Source organism: Schistocerca nitens, chromosome 2 (assembly GCF_023898315.1).
Source record: "Schistocerca nitens isolate TAMUIC-IGC-003100 chromosome 2, iqSchNite1.1, whole genome shotgun sequence".
Classification (NCBI taxonomy): Eukaryota; Metazoa; Arthropoda; class Insecta; order Orthoptera; family Acrididae; genus Schistocerca; species Schistocerca nitens.
In genome coordinates, this window is record NC_064615.1 from 341,315,839 (window position 1) to 341,337,521 (window position 21,683).

General features: G+C 41.3%; 1 protein-coding gene across 1 annotated transcript in view; it reads right to left on the reverse strand.

Moving 5' to 3' along the window:
• Nucleotides 1-569: 569 nt before the first annotated feature.
• The window catches only part of LOC126235018 (galactoside alpha-(1,2)-fucosyltransferase 2-like), a 95,294-nt gene continuing 74,180 nt past the window's right edge, over nt 570-21,683 (reverse strand). Inside the window, exon 6 of the mRNA XM_049943753.1 lies at nt 570-827. Within this exon, the coding sequence (XP_049799710.1) occupies nt 570-827 (258 nt within the window). The remainder of the gene's footprint in view (nt 828-21,683) is intronic.

Here is a 21,683-nt window from a genome sequence, read left to right on the forward strand (position 1 = left end):
GAACAAGGAATTAATCAACTTATAAGTGAATGGAGGTTCTATCAATATGCTGTGTGTGTTTATGGTAGTACTTACATGTTTCACTGCAGCACATCAGACACTTGAGACTTGTGTTTGCCAGCAATATGCCAACGCTGTCCAATAAAAGACTGTCTTTTAACTCATTTCCTTACTGGGATAATTTGTAACAGTGCCTCACAGTGTAGATAAGTTTTTGGACTGAAGCTGGTGTAGGAATCATGTATGAACACTGGGAAGCTAATCTGAGACCATCTCTCTATGCAAAAGGTGACACAAAACATGAGAACTTTCGAAATGAATTATCATACTCAACGATAGGTGACAGCACTGTGTAAAAGGAACGGTTTGTAAATGTCACAAGATAAAAAAAAAATTGTTTGATGAGTTTTGGCTCAGGTACTTGGTATGATGCAGAACATTCCAGTTGTGATCCAATGATGATTTTTTTTTTTTTTGCGGTGAGTTTGCTGAACGATCGATCATCAACCAGAAGTGCAGTGGTTTTCAGCATAGCAGCTGTGTGGTGGAATGGACACTGAACTGTCAGACTAGGTGAGCATTTCCCAGGAAGGTAGGCGGCGCGCGAAGTGCATGGCTCCAGTGCTCATGCCAGGCGGCATGTCCGGATTGGCAGCAGCCATATCAAACACAATAGTGCGACCACCGGCCATGAGTGCTCCCCAGGTGCCATAGGTGCCGTACGCAATCACTGAGTGGTCAACTGAAGACAGCAGTGCAAGGTCACGGTCTGGTGCATGTACTCCACCCCATGACACCAGGAAGGCACCAGTCACAGGGACACCAACCTGTAAGTATCAGTTACCAATACAAGTAGGCTATCCTTATGAGCAAGTTAATTAAAGATAGCTAACGTGCCTGTTTCACTTTTGTAGCTGTCTGTGAGATTTGGTACAATGCAAAAATCCTGCATTGCTCTTGACATGCAGTGGTTTCCTACCCTTTAAAAGTAATTTTTTGGATGTTTAAGATGATAAAGACGTATTATAATTATTATTACGAACTCTAAATCATTGAAAAATTGTTTTATTACTATTTTATTTGACTAATACTTGTGTTTGTCGCATCATTAGCCATTGTAGAAGCAGTACAGATCACCCATTGTACACAAAACAGACCAGGACACTGTTCCAGAAATGACTAAAACAGCATTCTAAATTTAAAATTGCAAAATATCCGAGATTAGTGACGGTTTACAGAGGGTCTAAACTTAGTGCGAATCTCAATTCATGCTTTTAACAGTTTTCACTGCAAACTTTGTCTTTAAAAAGATTCAGCTCGTACGTGAAGTATGCTGGTGCAAGACAGTCAGCACTCTCACAGTGTAATAGGAGTGGGCAATGGTAATGTTACCACCGACAGCGATGCTAAAGTAGAATTAATAAACCAGATTTTCCAAAGTTCTTTTAGCATAGAAGATGCAATAAATATTCTATAAATCAAATCAAGAACAGTTGTGAAAATGAGACCCATATCAGTGATATCAATTAATTACATGATTTGGAACATAAACTGTGTTCAAAAATTATGAAGTACCTCGAAGAAAATGAACTATTGGCACATAACCAGCTTGACTTTAGAAAATATCGTTATTGAGAAATACAACTAGTTCTTTATTTTCACAAAATGAAGAGTGCTGTCGCCAGAGGATCTCCAAGATAATTCCATATTTCCATGAGTGTTGGTACTTTAATAGTGGCGAGTATTTATTTGCAACTTATACAGAATAGATTCATGTATCAGAGTCTTACTTTCCTTCAAAGTAGTCACTAGCATTGTCTACAGCCAATTGCCAAAGATGTGGAAGTAGGCAATTGGACACCCTTAGCAGCTTCATTTGTGTTGACAGTTCGAGTGGAGCGGTCTGTTGCGCGACGAATTTCTGTAACAGTTCTGAAGCGAATGCCGCGAAGTACTTCCTTCAGTTTAGGAATCAAGCAGAAATCAGAAAGGCTCAAGTCTAAGTCTTGTGGTGGGTGGTACAGCACTAACCAGCCCCAGTGATAGAACAAATCATTCACAACTTGCGCCATATGCGCCTGAGCAATCTCCGGCAGAAAATGTCATCGCTCCTTTCCCTAAACTGTTCATTGTTCGAACACAGCCTGTGATCTGCGTCGTAGGCCCTCTGTTGTTCTTAATAAGCATAAACGATTTAGGGGACAATCTGAGCAGCCGTTTTAGTTTGTATGCAGATGGCGCTGTCATTTATAGTCTAATAAAGTCACCATAAGAGCAAAACAACTTGCTAAATGATTTAGACAAGATATCTGCACGATGTGAAAAAGAAACAGTTGAACCTGAACAATAAAAGCTGTGAGATCATCTGCTTGTGTACTTTAGGCCGATCCACGAATAATGACGGTTTGGGCACCCCGAGACATGGACGGGAGTTGTGTTGTTGCCGGTTCCACGCGGGGGTTGAGGTAAGCGCATGCATGTACTCCGCTTGAACAAAACGTGAATACCGCAAACTGTCTCTCGCTTGCTTCTGCAGAATTTTTCGCTTACCACAACCATCAGGCGCGACAACTCGCAGCAAATGGAATAAAAATTCACTAAAAACTCGCTGTGATCTCGTTTAATGCTCGCAATTGGCTATGACATTCAAAGCATAGCGCTGAGAACAGTACTGAACTCATTGGTTGTCGGAGAATGAGTGACGTAGATGTGCAGAACAAGCCTAAACTAGGCCGCCATCGTTCGTGATTCCACGTATAAGAGGGATCCGTTAAATTTTTGTTACACGACAAATGACTCAAATTTAAAGGCTGTCAGTTTAACTAAATACCTACGAATTACAGTTACAGACTACTTAAACTGGAAAGAGCACATAGAAAATGTTGTCAGGAAGGTGAATGGTTTTATTGCCAGAACACTTAGAACATGCAACATATCTTCTATACTCTACAGAAACTGTCTAAATTACGCTAGTCCGTCCTCTTCTGGAGTATATCTGTGTAGTGTGAGATCTTTACCAGACAGTATCGCTGGAGGACATCGAATAAGCCCTTTTTTATGATTATCATTCAACAGAGAAGAGAGCATCATCGGTATGATAAGCTGGTTGGGACGTTAATCATTAAGTCAAAGATTTTTTCGTTGCGGCAAGATCCTTTTGCAATATTGCAGTCACAAAATTTCTTCTCCAAATACAAAATGTTTTGTTCACTCTCACCTGCATAGGGAGAAATGACCATCATTGTAAAATAAGAAAAAGCAGAGACTGCGCGGAAAGATTTAGGTGTTCGATTTTTTTTTTTTCAAGTGCAATTCAAGAACGAAACAGTGTAGAAATAGTCTGAAAGTGGTTCTATGAACCCTCTGCCAAACACCTAGGTGTGAATTTTAGAGTAATCATGTAGATGTAAATGTAGATGAATGTTTTCTAATGTAATCTACATATCTTTCTGTTGTCAACTTGATTTTTCCTATATACTAGAATCCAGAAAAGAAATTTCGTGTTCTGTCAACCCAGTTTTGGCAGTAAGTGGGGAGACTGGGCAATGTTTATGCACGGGGCACGCTTTCGAAAATCACTTTTCTCGGAACCATTCGTGCTAGAGCGCTACCGACAATGGGAGATTAATACTGCCATCTTTTGGGTACTCTCAAAAACATCACGACACTAGTTCTTAGTTGTCAACTATGGGGACATGACGCTATGCGCAGGGACTTCCTGCTCTTTTTTCCAAAATGTAGGGACACAGGGAAAGATTTCCGGTCCTTCTGTTAAATATAGGGACTTTTTTGTTCAAGAAAGAAAACTTACAAAATAAGAAACTAAAAAAGAAAAAGTTGCCAAACTGTATAAATTTTAAACATTGTGTGGCGAAACAAGCGCTGTATCATTTGAGAGATAAAGAGACGAGCGATTGTACCGGGACTTCGCCAGTTCATTGTTACTGGCGCCACGTCATCATAACGCGCCTGTGCGTAGCATACAACGTATTGCGCCATAATCTAAGGATAAAATTATAAATTAAAGTAACTTTTCCAAACTTTGTCAATATATGGTACAGTATATTAATGTTAAAAGTGTTCAGTCTCAGAATGATCAGATGAATATGTTTCATTAGATACATTGTTTTAAGAAAACGTAAGTGGCGCTAAATAATAAAGCTAGAAAGGCAAATATTGTTCAGAATGTGCAAATATATGTCACAATCAACTGTTTCAATTCTTAACGAAATCGGAACAATATTTTGACCAAAATCGGCGTTTTTACGAAAAACTGAAGGCACTATATATTAAACTCAGAAAGATGAAAATTCGTATATAGCCTCAGTTTGATAGAAAAACATTGACTATGTGACTCCATTAAGCTACCTCTAATAGTTCAAGTACTTAACTAAAAACTAAATTTGGAAGTAAAACGTCCTTAGTCATAATTGGTTAAGTATCATTTGTATTAATGGTAGAAAGTTCTAATTACAGAATTTGTTCACATCCATTAACTAATGCAGTTATGCCAAGTTTAAATACTTTCGTGCAAATAACAATCAATGCAAGGACTCTTAAAGAAATAGTTCTGAGGTCATGTTCTACTATTTCGATAACTAAGAGCCAAATTAACTTTAATTATATAACATTATGAATTCTGTAAGTTAATACACAACAGAATTATCAAATAATAACGTGTCCGAGAAAGTGGCCTGGGCAGAGAGTGGTTTGACAGCAGATGTGTTTGGCCGCCAGCAGCACCCATATACAAGGTGATCATGAAGATAAGCAAATATTTTAATATGTTATTCTACAAGTAAAACCAAAGAAAAGAGTTAATATAAACATAGGTCTGCAATTGTTTAGTGACGGAGATACGGCTAATAAAAGATTTTGCCTGAATTTTAGCAACTTCGTTAATATGAAGCCATTGCAAAACTGTACGAGGTTAAAGTAAAGCACGATTTCCATTTATTTTGTTGTCATTGATCTGGTGAATCGAATGTCCCAGACCATTCCTCCAACCTCATCGGAAGTTACAATTGAGGACCCGCTGCTACAGTGCTCTAGGAAGAACAGAAGACCGCAAAATCGACCACAAATAAGGAGCATTGGACGGACCCCTTACAGTGTACGTTATACTGTTAATGGCTATGGCAAAGAGGGTGACATTGAAACACTGCCCTGGGGAACACTATTCTCCTTGCACAAAACCATCTGACAGCACGTTACCAACTCGTACCTAAAAAGGCGTCTTGAGAGGAAGGACCGACTGAAGGCGAGGAGATGGCCATGAGCCCACGAAAGCCCCACTGATGTAGCTGCCTAAGAATATTGTGCCTCCAAGTAGTGTCACACACATTACTGATGTCAAAAAATACCCCTGTACAATACTGTTTACGTAGAAAAGTCTACTGGATTTCTGCTTCTAGCAGGGTCAGGTTGTCGGCAGTTGATCGACATCTCCTGAATATACACTGAGAGCGGTGAAGAAGCTGCCTGGTTACATAACAATGGCCCTACAACGAATTCTTCAGTCACATTGTGGTAGTCACTAATACTCGAGCAGTACTCGAGAATGGATCGCGTATGTTCCTTGCACGCATTCGCCGTATCACATGGTCTTCACGTTCCCACAATTCCCCCAAACAATGAAGACACCTAACCGCTCTCCCTACAAATGGTTTTATACGTTCATCATAGTTCATATCGATTCCGAGTGTTGTCCCTTGATATTTAATAGGTGTGAGTGAGCACTGTTGCATAAAGCTAATGCTGCGCTCAGAAGCTATAAAACTCTTTCGCCTACTCTAGTCGTTTATCTCGTATTTACCCACACTTAAGATAAGATGTTTTTCAGCACACGAAGTGGACGTTATCTAAATTTCTCAACAAACACTCAACAGTGAGGCGTTCTTGCGCCTAACAGAATCGTCAGCAAACGACTCGCGTGTGCTGCCCACCCTACATCTACATGATTACTCTCCAGTTCACAATTACGTGCCTGGCAGAGGATTCATCGGACCACCTGCAAGCCATTTCTCTATCGTTCCATTGTCAGACTGCGCGCCGGAAAAACAAACACTTAAATCTTTCCGCGCGAACACTGATTTCTCTTATTTTGTTATGATAGTCATTTCTCCCTATGTGGGTGGGCGCCTACAAAATATTTTCACACTCTGAGGAGAAAGTTGATGATTTAAATTTTATGACAAGATACTGCCGAAGTGAAAAACGCATTTTTTTTTAATGACAACCACCCCAATTCGTGTATCATATTCGTGGCACGCTCTCCCTTATTTTGCGATAATACAAAACGGCCTTCTTAGAACTTTTTCGATGTCATCTGTCAGTCTTATCTGATGCGGATCCCACACAGCACAGCAAAACTCTATAAGAGGGCTGACAAGAGTGGTGCAAGCAGTCTCTTTACCTGTTACACATTGTAAATCTTCTGTCAATAAATCCGAATCTTGGGTTTGCTTTCCCCATAACATGATCTATGTGATCGTTCCAGTTTAAGTTACTCGTAATTGTAATTTCTAAGTATTTAACTGTGAATTTACAGCCTTTAGATTTGTGTGACTTACCGTGTAACCGAAATTTGGCGGCTTTCTTTCAGTATTCATGTGGATGACTTTACATTTTTCTTTATTCACTGTGAGTTACCCCTTTCCACACCATACAGATAACTTGTTTAAACCATTTTTCAATTGGTTTTGATAATCTGATGACTTTACAAGACGGTAAGTAGCATCATCATCTGCAAACAATCTAAGACGGGTGCTCAGATTGTCTTCTAAATCGTAAACTTAGATTAGGAACAGCAGAGGGTCTATAAAACTTCCATGAGGAACGTCAGATGGCACGTGTGTCCTTGTCGATAACTTTTCGTCAGTTACTACCAACTATGACTTTCTGAGACGAATTCATGTATCCAGTCGCACAACTTAGACGATATTCCATAGGCATGCAGTTTGATTGGAAGTCGCTTGTGATAAATGGTATCAAAAGCCTTCTGGAAATCTAAAAATATGGAATCAATTTGACATTCCCTGTCGATAGCACTCATTACTTCTGTTTCAGAAATCATTCTTATGAGCAGTGTGTAAGAGCGATATCGCTATAGCTGTGTTGTTGGTACATACCAGACGTTCTCTATGTTCTGATTAACTCTCACCACACAGGAGAACACACTGGGTTCTACGTGCCACAACTTCTTTGAACCTAGTACATACATACACTATTGACCATTAAAAAATCATGAAAACGGCATGTAACAAAACTACATGCTTGTGTGTGTGTGCGTGTGTGTGTGTGTGTTGTGTGCGTGTGTGCGTGTGTGTGTGTGTGTGTGTGTGTGTGTGTGTGTGTGTGTGTGTGTGTGTGATTTATGGGCGCTCAACAGCTAGGTTATAAGCGCCCTTACGAAAATTAATAGAAATTAATTTGGTTAAAACGCCTGAAATGTTATAAAACAAGTTTGAGAAAATGTTAGGTAAAATTATACTCGCTCTCTAATAATCTCACTCAGTGCCCCCGCACAATCACATTACCTCACATATAAACTAAATAATTACACAGGGATATGTGGCTGGCTGATCACTTGCAAAAAACATGGATGAGTCAGACATCTTGATAACAGATTAAAAAATTACCACGTAAATTTTAGGGAACAAGTCGTACATTTCACAGAATCTTAATAGTCGTACCACGTTCGTGTCGTTGCCAGTTAAAAAAAGAGGACAAATCTGTTGGTAAATTAGCTGCTGCCATTTCGTTGACTATAAAACACAGTTTACTAAAATGTGGCTCACTGTAAAGCATGCGCCACAAGCACCACACATTGTAGGCCACAAGGACCACACATTGTAGGAGCCTGTGTTGTAAGCACTTGTGGCCAGCGTGATCCGCTACTGGAGGGTAGCGTGTGTGATCTTCAAGTAACAAGACCTAGCTGATCCGTAAACCAGGCACCCATAGTCTACCAGCTATCTCAGGAAAGCCCTATAAAACTGGAGCACATGTGCTCTGTCAACTCCCCGAGACCTGTAGCTAAGGCATCTTAAGATATTCAGTGCCTTCAGGGTTCTTACCTTCAGGTTCTTTAGGTGTGGTAACCATGATAGCTTTTAACCAAAAATAGGGCCCCGAAACTTCACGAAGACTTTAGAATGTAAAATGATGTCCCTCACGTGCAAGTAAAGTAAATTAAAATTACAAGGACACAAACACACCTATCCGCAGAAAACATAAAATCTTTCTTTGTAGGCTAGTCCTCCAATCTCTTTACTGTAAGTTGTAACTGACGATCGGTGTCATAGTGTTGCATGAGGAACAAAACGCTGTAAAATCGTCCACAAATAAGGAGCACTGCACAGGATTTCTTACTGTAGACGTTGTATCGTTCATGACTGTGGAAAAGAGGGTAACACTTAAAACACTTACATGGAGAACACCATTCTGCTGGTCAAAGCTATTTGACAGCATGTCACCAATTCAGTACGTAAATACGAGCTTTGATAAGAACGATCGATTGAATACGTGTAGGTGACTACGAAAGCATCACTGGTAGAACTGTTGTAGAATACTGTGGCTCCAAGTAGCGAAGTAGCGTCGTACGCTTTACTGATGTCAAAAAATACCCCTAGCCAAAGTTGTCTACGCAGGAAAGCCCTCTGGACAGCTGCCTCTAGCAGGGTCAGACTATCGACGGTGCATCGATATACCTGAATCCAACCTGAGAACGGCTAAGGGCAGTCTGTTGCTAATACCTAGACCAGGTGACACTTGACCATTTGTTTCAAGATCATTCCTGCACTGCACGTTAACGTGCTACTCCTGTAACTTTCGGGAAGGTACACCTGTAACTTTCAGTCCTTTGCTGGTTTGAGGAGAGGTATAAAATTTGTCGCCGAGCGGTTCTAGGCGCTTCAGTACGGAACCACGCTGCTGCTACGGTCGCAGGCTCGAATCCTGCCTCAGGCATGGATGCGTGTAATGTCCTTAGGTTAGTTAGGTTTAAGTAGTTCTAAGTCTAGGGGACTGATGACCTCAGATGTTAAGTCCTATAATGCTTAGAGCCATTTGAACCATTTTATAAAATTTGTCTCCTTCCACGAGTTGGGAAACTGTCTGTTATATTGAATTAAAATATTCGAGGAGGATTTCTTTTAAGGACTTTTGCCAGTGTTGCAGCAAGCTGTTTGGGCGTCAGGCGCAGCGTTACGAGCCTCAGACAGTGCTGAATCCTGCTCCCACATGCAGGAAGGACAGTTGTATGACTGAGAGGATGGCAATGTCGTAGCTGTTAGGCCATTGTCTCCAAGCATTATTTGGAGACGCTTCTGCTTCAGCATCGCTGCTATAGGTAACCGACAGCATTTACTATAAATCCTTCTGATGGATTCCCATACTTTCGTAGAACAAGTGGAGCGCTTGACAGTGTCCACAAACGCTTGTCATGACCTCTTCGTACTCTCCTTGGTTATGCATCGAGATTTGGCTCTCGCTACTCGCAAGGCTGTGAGGTTTACTGTTTTTAGGCACTTAAACTGTTGCAGAGCCGCATGCCTGACCGAATTGCTGAGTGGCACTCTCAGTCCACTGAAGTACAGGCCACCTTCAACGAGACCTAAGGACATCGGTATGGAAAAGTCAGCGGCATAATGGATCACGCATGTGATGTGGTCCACTCATTCCTAAACGCTGCTTTTATATTCAAGCACAGCCTGTTGGCTGAACAGCACCTGGTTTTTTCTATTGATCGTCCATCTTTGCAGCTTTCTATCAAAGTTTGATCCAAGTGGCAGGTGGATCCAGAACAGAATGTGGTTACAGGCATGAAGGTCATCAGTAGATTCTCAATGAGTAGAATCTGTGAGGAGCAGAGAGCAGAAAGAGAGGTTTATGGCTAAGGACGATCAGTAGCAGTGTTAGAACGTGTGGGATTGCTCGTGTTGAGATCACACAGCTCCTGAGACATCATGAGGCTCTAAAAGTCGATCCCTGGGGCAAGTAGAGTTTGAATCCCATGCTACATTACAGGCAATGAAGTCACCCAGTTGGGGAAATGGTTGGGAGAGTTGATCTGTCAGATGTGTGAGAGTCTCAGTGGCTTCTTGTGGTGGCAAGTGCAGAGGATATAGATTCTTTGACCCACATGAATTTCAACTGCAACTGCTTGTAGGTCAGTAACAAGGGAAAGGGCAAAGGAATGGAGTGTGTTATTTACAAACACAGCTGCCCCACCCTTGGCCTTTTCGCCAGCCAGCTCATCCATGTGGTGGAGCGTATAGCCTTGTAGCACTAGGGCTTCAGTAAGTTTAAAATGTATTTCTTGTAAAAACAAGCATAAGGGACGTTTCTGCGCTAGGAATTTCAGTTCCTCCACGTGCGTCCTGTACCCACTGGTGTTCTACTGTAATATGGGAGTCATTTGTTCTGTGAGGTTCTTCTTCCACCCCGTCTTTCTGCCTGGGTGGAGATCCTTCGACGATGGAGGCTTAGTATAGGAGTCGGAAGTTTGGCTCAGACAGACTTCGTGTTCAGGTGTCTCTAAAGCCGAATCATTAGTACTGTGGGATAGCATGAGATCTACATGGACTGGCTTACGATCTGTCTGTCTTCTGTGGTTGACACTTGCCGTTTGGTTCGCTTGCCAGAGGAGACTTCAGAGGAACACTCTTGGCAATGGTAGTGGCAGTGCTGGCCTGTTTAGTGGAGTCTGACAGTTGAAATACTGGAAGTTCTTCAGTGTCTGCAACCGTGGCCTTTTCTAATGTTCTGAGGGTGGGGGAGCTGTATAAGTTTTGCAATACCAGCACTGTTGCAACTGCATTTCTGCACTTCCTGTACCTTCCTTTCTTCAAGGTAGACACTGCAGTCTCTACTCCAGACAAGATGATCCCCAGAGCAGTTAACACATTTCGGAGGAGATGAACAGACGACTTCTTCATGTGCGGCTTTTCACATTTGCCGCTAGTGGCTTCTCCCTCACATGCTAGAGTGGCATTGCCGAAGTTCTGGCATTTAGGCCCGTTTCACACTGGGACACTGGTGACGGTCACCAGCGGCGGTGACCGGTAATTCTGATGAACACTCCTGGATCACCGGTGTCCGACACCGCAGTGATTGCCAACTGATTACTTAGTGAAATGGACTCGAGCAAGGAGGAACATTTGTTAGAAATTCTAAGCAAGAGGAGGAGGAGGAGGAGGAGAAGGAGGAGAAAAATGAGGACAAAACGTTCATTACATTTACATCGACTGCTACGAGATCGGCTGGAGAAAATATTGTTTTATACTCTTTATGTCGATCTGAGACAAGACGAGAAGAAGTTTTTTCAGTATTTTTCGAATGTCGAAAACTTCATTTGAAGAACTGTTAAGAGAAGTAAGAACGGTTCAAATGGCTCTGAGCACTATGGGACTAAACATCTGAGGTCATCAGTCCCCTAGAACTTAGAACTACTTAAACCTAACTAAACTAAGGACATTACACACATCCATGCCCGAGGCAGGATTCGAACCTGCGACCGTAGCGGTCGCGCGGTTCCGGACTGAAGCGCCTGGAACCGCTCGGACACCGTGGCCGGCGGAGCGCCTTAAGCGACGATAAGACGCACACATAATTTTGTTATCAAAATTTTGAAATAAATATTTTATTTAGATTTCTTCTTCATTCTCCCAGTAGGGGTGATTTCATAGTTTCCACGCCCATCCATGTTTTCCCTTCTTATCGCATTAGGACTGCGTCAAGGTACACTTAATACTGGTAAATGCAAAAGAAAAGGGGTGAGGGATGCAAATGTGATCGCAGGTTACTGCCCTCCTAGCCTTTACAGACGTAGCAACTAAATTTCACTACTCTTCTACGGTCCGAAAAATAAGGTAATAAATTTGAAAAAAAGATCTGACAACAATTTTGGTTTTTCATCCATGCTCTCCTCACTGAAATCAGGCACAAACGTCATTATAATTTCTTGCCAAGTATTCGTTTTCACCACTTTGTTGCTATAGTCATCGCTTTTGACATCCCAAATAGCAGGACGACTTTCTACCTCACTTATAAAGTTTTCCGAGTTAATCAAATCTAAACTCATGGCTACAATATGTACAGTATAATGAAGAATGAATGTTTCCCGTCACTGTCTCAAAAATGACTGCCGTCTGTTGGCAAATCTGAAGCGCTGTGTCTGTGATCTGTGTCCCAGTGCGAACACTCCAATTCAAACTAATGCATGTCCGGCGGTGACTGCCGTGAACACAGTGACCTTGTGCCTCACATGTGGCTAGGTCAGTCACTGCTCCGTCACAGTGACTCGGTGAGCCTGTGTAGTGTCCCGGTGTGAATGCTCCAGTTCAAACGAACGTATCTCTGCAGGTGACCGTCGCTGGTGACCATCACCGGTGTCCCAGTTTGAAACGGGCCTTAAAGCAACGCATTCGCTTGTGTATATGAGGACTCAGGGTTAAGCGAAAGTAACATACGTCGATAAGTTTTGGAAGCGTTGTCATAGCTACAGATTATCCATAATTATTAAGGACTTATCACCTTCATTACGGAGTTACGGAGAGGTACTAAAAATTACGGAAATAGACACGATCGATTTCATGTTTTAAAAAATCGGAAAATTTACTGTTTTCTTTCCTCTAGGCGTATGCTACAAAAATGTTTTACAGATTGTAATGATTTCTTTGCAGAGTACGTAGTAAACCTGTCTCCGAACGATTTCGGCGTACTGGTCTAGCGCGACGACATCTAGCGGTGGAACTAATTAAAGTGGTAGACACGCCGTCCGCGCGTTAGTTAACACTTGTGAAACTGGGAATGCGTACTAGGCTGCCATAACGCGCGCATGCGTCTAGAATATAGTCCTGTGAAATTTACATAAGAGAACAAAAACAATTACTTAATAAATAGGGACCCCGACCCCTCTGAAATTTTTAATTCGAATGACTGACTCTAAATAAAAAATAAAAAAAAAGCCCAGTTCCCTTCACTTGGTATTTCCAATGATCAGGGTATTTTCGTCTAGTGCGCATGCGTGGAAACATTTGGTGTTGAACGTCCCGTCGACAACGAGATAATTAGAGACGGAGCCAAGCTCGGATTAGGGAAGGATGGGGAAGGAAGTCGGCCGTGCCCATTCAAAGGAACCATCCCGGCATTTGCCTGGAGTGATCTAGGGAAATCACGGAAAACCTAAATCAGGATGGCCGGACGCGGGATTGAACCGTCGTCCTCCCGAATGCGAGTCCAGTGTGCTAACCACTGCGCCACCTCGCTCGGTCGAAACATGAAGGAAACATGCAGGATTATACCGCGTGCATTATATGTAGACCGCTGATATTTTCGGTAATCGTTACATTGTGTTCGGTGGTAATATTCGTCCACTTAGAATTCGAAAGCTCTGTGTCAGCTGCTAAGGGAAGTTTTAGTTGTTTGTTAAAATGCAAGGAATTATCTGTATTTTTATTTCTTCAGCATAGTGTCCGTAGAGAAAAGTCTGACAAAAATGACAATGCGAAATTAAATAGTAGATATCCCGAGTGAAAGTGAGAAACGCTGTACCAAATTCAGGTAGTATTATTGTGGAACACCAAAGTGCCAGTACAGTGGATGGCAGTGAACGAAAAAATGTAAAATTGAAATTTCGGAAACAGTGTAGTAAACAATGAACATATTAGGTAAAACCAACTAAATCAGATGGTTGTGATGATTGATGTCGTCATGTTCAGTCTAAAGTACATGTAGACCTAACAAACCTTAGGTCTTCATATGCATCATTGTTACATTTGGAATAAAACCTGATGAGGAAGACTCTGTCACCAGTGCTGAAATGATTTTTAGTTCATTCATTGTTAAACAGGGCCTGCCAATTTCTTGTGCATATCATACTTCACAGCTGTTCAAAAAAAGTTTCTTGAATCTGAGACTGTTAAAAAAATTCAGTTTTGGAACAACTAAAACAACTGCAGTTATAAATTCTTTGTCATCTGGAACACAGAATGACGTAGTGGAATACTTAAAAGAAAACACCTTTTCTCTTGCACCTGATGGTAGCAGAGACGTTAAAGATGTGAAGCTATATCCAATTGTCGTTACTTACTTTGATGTTAAACCGGGAAAGATTTGCACCACAATACTATCCTTGCTGGAATCAAGTTTAAATACTGGAAAAGGAATTTTTAATCTGTTGAGTGGCGAAATGGTAAGGAAAGGAATTCCCTGGAAAACTGCATTTCATTTGCATGTGATAATGCAAATACAATGGTGAAACATATAAAAGAAGTTGCTGCTTTTTTTAAATGAATTTCAACCACATATAAGAATTGAATCTTGTTGATGCCAACTAATTCATTTAGCTGCATAAGAAGGTGCGAAAAGCCTACAGTATTTTGATGCTGAAGAATTTGTAATGGCCATTTCCTACTTTCTGCAAAAGAGTTCAAAGAGACAGACTACTTTTAAACTTTGTCAAAATATGTATGGCACTAAATCCCATAAAATACTGAAGTATTTTTGTATGTGATGGACATCTCTGCTCCAATCAATAGAAAGAATAATTGAACTGTGGGAACCTCTTGTAAAATTTTGCAGTGTGAGAGCTACAAAAAATGTAAACAGCTCTTACTTACCTAGGGAGCGCCCTGTTCTAAACGATCCAGTAACTAAGCTATATCTCCTTTTCTTGCGTAATGCCTTTTCGTTATTTACCAAAGCAGATGTGTTCCTTCCGAAAGAAGAACCAGTAATTCACATAGTTCATAGCACCTTAAATAACTTATTTAAAAATTTGATTGTGATATTTATCAATACTTCTGCGGTACCTACTTCTGGTAGTCTACTGGAATTGAAATTTCAGACAAGAAGAATCACAAAGGGGAGGAAGATATTGAAATTGGTGTACACACTAGAAGATACATTCCTCATACTAAGCCTGAAAAATCTGTAGTTACAAAATTTTATGGAGACGTCAGAAGATTTATCATCAACTCGTGTGGTTACGTCAAAGAAAAATTTCCACTACATTATGACTTCTTAAAAAACTTAGAAGTTATAGATACAGGATCTAGGAAAAGTAAATCTTTATCGTCAGTTGTAAAGCTGAATGAGCTATTTCCTGAATTTCTGAGTGGTTGCGAAAAGAAACATTAGAATTGGAGTTTTTAAGATATCAGTTTGATGACTTTGGTATGGTGGAAGAAGAGAAAGCTGATACTGCTTCGTACAAAAAATTTGCTATGTGGGATGCATCAGGCATTTAAGAGTATCCATCACTGAGCAAGTTTATACTTGCATTACTGCTCATTCCTCATAGTAATGCCACCTGTGAGAGAGTTTTTAGTACTGTTAGGAAAAACAGTACTGAATTTTGATCTTGTATGAATACAGAAACCTTGAGTGCTTTAATCATCAGCGAAATGAACCATTTATCTTGAGGAAGAGCATTTTACCAAAATAATTTTTCAAAGGATCAGTTTCAGGCTGCGAAGTGTGCAACAAGATAATCATTCAAGAGAAAATTATCGTCAGTCACCAGGGAAGATTCGTATACATGTAGTGGTAGATCCAGGAGGAAGAGGCAGTGTATGAGAATGAGTTGTAAATATTTTTGTATAAAGCACTGAAGACGCCTATTTTTTCATGATGTAAGTGGATTTTGTTCACGTGGTTTTACTTTAATTTTAATTAATAAGTTGAGGGACATACGTGTATTGATTTTGCAGCATTTGTAAATTACAGAAATGTTTCTAAAGAACCTTTATCTTTACTAAACTGATTTTTAGCCTTTATCCCTTAACCTGAATTTTTCATTTACTATTGTTTTAAGTGCTGGAAAGTCTTCTTTACTTAGGGCCAGAAAGTATCTGAAACACAGTGTTTAAAGGCCTAAAACACAATTCTAATTTTTAAAATGTTCTGACTAAATCGCTCCAGGCAAATGCCGGGCTGGTTCCTTTGAAACGAAACGGCCGATTTCCTTCCCCCGCCTTGACACAATCCGAGCTTCGTCTCCGTCTCTAAACGACCTCGATGTCGTCGCGTCGTTAAACTCTAAGCCCCCCCCCCCCCAATCACCCCTCCCCATCCCTTAAAATTTTCCGAGGAAGAGCTCGCGAACCAGCTTACACATTTCCCATGTGATTAACAGCCACTTCTCAAAGTTTGAAAGCTATGCATTGTGCGACTCAAGGTAACAATGATGTAATCCAATTTCAACAATTTTCCATCTACCTTTTCCAACATACTTTGCACATCAGCTGCACTTTGTTCAGTTCATTCATCTTTCAGTTCTCTCTCTCTCTCTCTGTTTTTTTTTTTTTTTAATTTTAAATATCTGTAATACCCCTTCAGAAGCAACACCTTTGCTATAGTTCAAGGCATTGTGTAGCTTTGCTTCTATGCCGCGAGGCATTTAGCTAGCTGGAGGTAAGTTGGTTGTTGGGAACTAGATGTTTCAACCAACAGTGTCCCATTACTCAGTCGCATTATAAATTTTAAGGTGCCAGCAATTCCCCCTATACCTTTTTCAATGTAGAAACGTGAAACATTCTTTAAGCTCCCCTCATTTCTTTTAACTATTAAACTCACATTCCTACTAGCAGTACGTTATATGTACTATAAACTAAAGTATTTGGAATAATTCTCGTTTCAGGAGGACTCGTTTCTGGTTGGGATTGGTGTTGATACTAGCCCAGTCAACGAAGACCAAAAAATGTCGACTGGGGAGATAAACTCGAGCAGCAGCAAATTTTTGTACACTTGTAGGGGAAGTGTTGTGAACAACATACGAAAGCCCTGACCAGAGGAGTGTAAGCTCAGGCGTGGAAGGCAAGGGGTTGAGGTTGTGGTAAAGGTCACTTTTTTCTAGGTTTTTCTTGAACATCTCGGAAGTCGCGGCTTCTAGCGAAAACGATCCCAATACATTAAATGTCCCACAAAAAAGGTCGTTTTTTTCTATATGACTAATAGTTTCCAAGTTGGTGGAAATTGAAAAATCTCAGTATATTAAAAAAAAGTTGTTTTATGGTGCAAAATTAATGTTTGTTGTTAAATGAAGTGGACTAGAAACAAATATTAAAGGTATGTACCACATCTAAGTGCAGTAGAACCGGATTGAGGAATAAATTGTATTCTGGGGATGGAGAGAAGTAGCGTGAGGGAAGGCAGGTTGCCGAATTGAGTCTGCAAAATGAAGAGCGAGCAGGCAGTTCCCCATTCTCTGTACCGCAAAAACAGCGTCACAAAAAGCAACTACAGGGTATTTCACGACCCATCCGCAGATCGCCTCAAGAATCACTGGCGACGCAGTGCGCAGACACTGGGTGGGGTGAGTAAGGCGATGTTTCCTTTCCACAAAGTGCGTCAACACCACACTGAATACAGCTATGAGTTGCTAATTATACAAAAGCAAGAAAAGCTTATGAACAGATTACACGCAAATCTCTGCACATTGTGCTACACTGTTACGGGGAAATTCATAGTTAATCCTCCCGTGTGGCAGTTGTAGCTTTCTTCTGGAAAAGGCAAGTTGCTCCACTGCTTGTTTTCCAGTTTACAAAAAATGGTTCAAATGGCTCTGAGCACTATGGGACTTAACATCTGAGGTCATCAGTCCCCTAGAACTTAGAACTACTTAAACCTAACTAACCAAAGACATCACACACATCCATGCCCGAGACAGGATTCGAACCTGCGACCGTAGCAGTCACGCGGTTCCGGACCACAGCGCCTAGAACCGCATGGCCACCGCGGCCGGCTTTCCAGCTTACAGACAGACTTTATACCCGCCTTCCCCTCGTCCGCTAGCATTTCTTGTCCATGTCTCCCATAGACAAAATAGCTTTACTGAGCTCGTGTTCATATATTGGAGTTACAGGAGATACGCCAAATAATGTGAACATCTGTACTTACTTGGGAATGGTTTATTAATAAAGAGTTGGACCCCTATTTTCCCGAAATACAGCTGTAATTCTTATGAAATACTGGCATATAATGATTGTATAGTCTCCAGTGGAGTGTTTCCTCTTCGGTCAGAACCCCTTCTAATTCCTGTAGTGACGAGGGAGGCGGAAATCTGCTCCGGAGTCTGCGCTTCAAGGGTTATAATGTTCAAGTCCGGGGATTGTAATGGCCAGGGATTACTCTGCAGTTCAGTTACATGCTCCTCATACGACGATTGTACTGTCCTGGCTGTGTGAACTGGTGCATTATCATCCTGAAATATGGCATCATTGTTGGGTAACAACATTTGAATCATGGGGTGCACCTGATCACCTAAAATGTTCATGTAATCGTTGGCTGTAACACGGCCTTTGAGAGTAATGATGGGACCAGCAGAATACCATGATATGGCTGCCCACACCATCACACTTCCACTTCCATGCTTAACCGTTGGAATCAAACAATCAGGGTTACAGGCTTCTTTTGGCGTTCTCCAGACGTAAAACCGGCCCGATGTTGTAAATAACGAAAACGGTGACTCATCGGACCACATGATGTGTTTCCACAGATCATCCGTCCAGAATTTATGCTCCTGACACCATGTTTTACGCTTCTTTGCGTCGGTTGTCGTCGCTAATGGTTTCGGTATAGCAGTTCGTCCATGATTATTCGCTTTATGGTTTTCTCGACGGACAGTGTTGATAGATACGGGATCTCGAAGATGGCTATTGAGTTCTGCAGTCATTTTAACCGCCGTAGTTTCTGGTTGCTTTGACACCATTCATGTGAGCGTACGACGATCTCGTGTCATTTACTTTTGATTTGCGCCCACTATTAGGTTTACAGTATGATGTCTTTCCATGTTTTGTGTTGGGCGTCATGACCGTGGAAACAGTTGCTCTCGAAACATCCAATGAGTTGGTTATCTTGGTTAGTTATCCTCCTACTAATCGGGCCCCCACCATCTGCCCATTCTGGAACTTAGGTCTTCCATTGCACGTCGACCTCGACCTCCGAATGCAGATACGTAGTGTACACTATTTGTAAACAGCCTGCACTGATACCTGGTCCGTACTGAACACGCACAGTCCAGCGCGACACGTGCCTTACCTGCGTTGTTGACCGTCAAACACAACCACCCCATTACTACCACTGTTCACGTTATTTTGCCTACCCCCTGTACTTTCAGTTTATTAAGTAAGTATTTATTTGCAGTTAGTACATGGGCTTTTATGTAAAATATGTTCCTCAAACAATGGCTGAGAAGTGATTAGTTTGTGTGATGATGTCAGTGAACTATTTAGTGTTGGTGGGAGAGGGATTGGATTGGTAATGTGGCATCTTGCTGCTGTCTATCGTGCGCGGTGATGACTGATTGTTTATGCTGGAACAAACGTATGTGACGCTGATGATTTGGGATTGAGAAAGACTGGAGCTTATAAAATTCGGTCATTGTGGAAAGGCCTATATTGAACAGACTAGTTCATGACCGATATGTGGAACATCAGCTCACATACGCTTGCTCCAACCTGAAAAATCTGCCGTCGCCGAACATATTCTCAATGAAGGGCATAACATGTCGTTTAAAGAGACGCAAAGCATTGCTCCGACTTCTCGTTACTGGGATTGTGTGCTCAAGGAATTCATCGAAATACGATTATTTGATGACATTATTAATGGAGATAAAGGTTTTCCTTTAAACAAGATATGGAACCCTATTTTATCTGATATAAAACAACAACGGTCTGGTTTTTGACCCGTTACATCTTAATTTGCGATTTATCATTTTCGCCAGTTTCTACCTCCGGCGGTGCTGCAATTCTTCGCTTTGCAGTGGGTATCTCTTCCGCTTCTCGAGCTGGAGCAGTGGCCTGGACCCGTGGTATAAAGGAGCCGCCGTTTCTGATGTTAATACAGTTCCGGTGTGATTGTGTAGTCAGCGATCGTACGTTAAGATGGCGGCCAGATGGATCGCCGAAATATCGTGTAGTGAAGACGGTCATATCCGGCAGCATACCCGTGAAAAACATAAACAAGATGCGTTTAATTGTTAGGCGGGTTGACAGTTCTGTTTCAAACTCCTGCCTCCACTGACGTTGCATTTCAGAGGCATTATCAAACTTGAAAAACCACTTCACAATACATTTTCGTTGCTCGAATGTCAAGCTTGTTCCACGCTCCAGCCATCTTGTTTTCTCAATACCGAGATGAAAGTACTAACATCTGTTGAGCCAAAGACCATACTACAACACACTCGCAACTCATATCGAGCGACAATACCGATATCTCGATAGAGCCTGACAAAGAGTGTATACATTTTTCTGGTGGACTCTGTGTAAATAAACTGTTAAAACTTAATGACCTACAGAATTCGTTTTATATAAACGGCACACCTTGCTATAACAGGCAAAAGAAGGCAAAAAAATGCTTCTGACAGATGACAAAAAGACAAATATGCTCCTTTTTAGAAGGTCTTTGATAGAAAATTGGGGATCTAGCTGCCTCAATCCTCATTTCACCTTCCTCACCAAAAATTTTAGTATGCAAACATATCCGTGCGTCTGTATGTTGAAAGAGAGTAGCAGAGAGTTGGTGGCAGTGGAAGAGAGCGAACACAGTGCCACTGGGAGAGAAAGGTAAAGTAGATAATGATGGTGGAAGAGAGATTCGCAGCTACCAACATAAATATTCAATAGCTTCATGCAAGAAAAGAAATAAAGTAACCCACTGAAGATAACAGAAAAAGTGCTGAAACATATCTGGGAAAAACAAACTCCAAAGATTTCTTGGATAAGGCAGAATTCCTCATTCAATGTTTTCAGCAAGCACAGAAATAAGAAGAACTGCAACACTACAAGAGAATGTAGTATTTTCTGTGTTAAAAGAGTGCGAATATATTTGCATACATACATTTTTGCTTAGGAAGACGGAATGAGGACTGAGGGAGCTGGCTCCCCACTTTTCTGTCAGGCCGTTTTAAAGAGGAGCATATTTCCCCTTTTTGTGCTCCGACAGGAGTACTTTTTCGCTGGTAGCATATCACTTTTCTGCAATTTGTGAAGAGCACAAGTTGACATGTCTAAACGTTTAAATAAAATTGCCAAATTTTGCACCGCTTTGAAATGTTATCAAAATCTGTGTGGATATTTGTGCAGTTTCAGAAGTACTTCATAACAGATAATTGCGTCATCCGCGAGAAAATTCTGAAGTTGTTATTAATACGGGCTACTGGGTCATTATTATACACCATGAACAGCTCTAGTCCAGCACATTTAATAATCGCGAGTTTAGTACTGAGTCAAATGCTTTTCTGAGGCCAAGAAACACTGCACATTCCTGTCTGCCTCGAACCATAACCTTCAGGAACCCACGTGAGAAAAGCGCCATTTGGGTTTCAAACCACCGTTGGTTTCGGAATAGGCACGGAGCAAGTTATTCTTTTAGGGATACGCACCTCATTATGTTTGAGCTGAATATGTACTAGGAAGCTACAGCAGGTGGACTTGAAGGAAATTTGACATTAGTTTTGTGTATCATTTCTGGTACCATTCTTGTAAGCGGGTGTTGCCTATGCTTTCTTCCAACTCCTGGACACGATTTTTTATTACAGAGATCTCCGGTATAGCATGGTTCAAATGGGCGTTAACTCAGCCGCAAATTATGTATTGAACCTGAAAGGGATTTAATCAGAGCATTGTTCTGTTTTAGCGATTTTAGCTGTTTCTCAACGCCAGTGCCTGTCAAAAAAG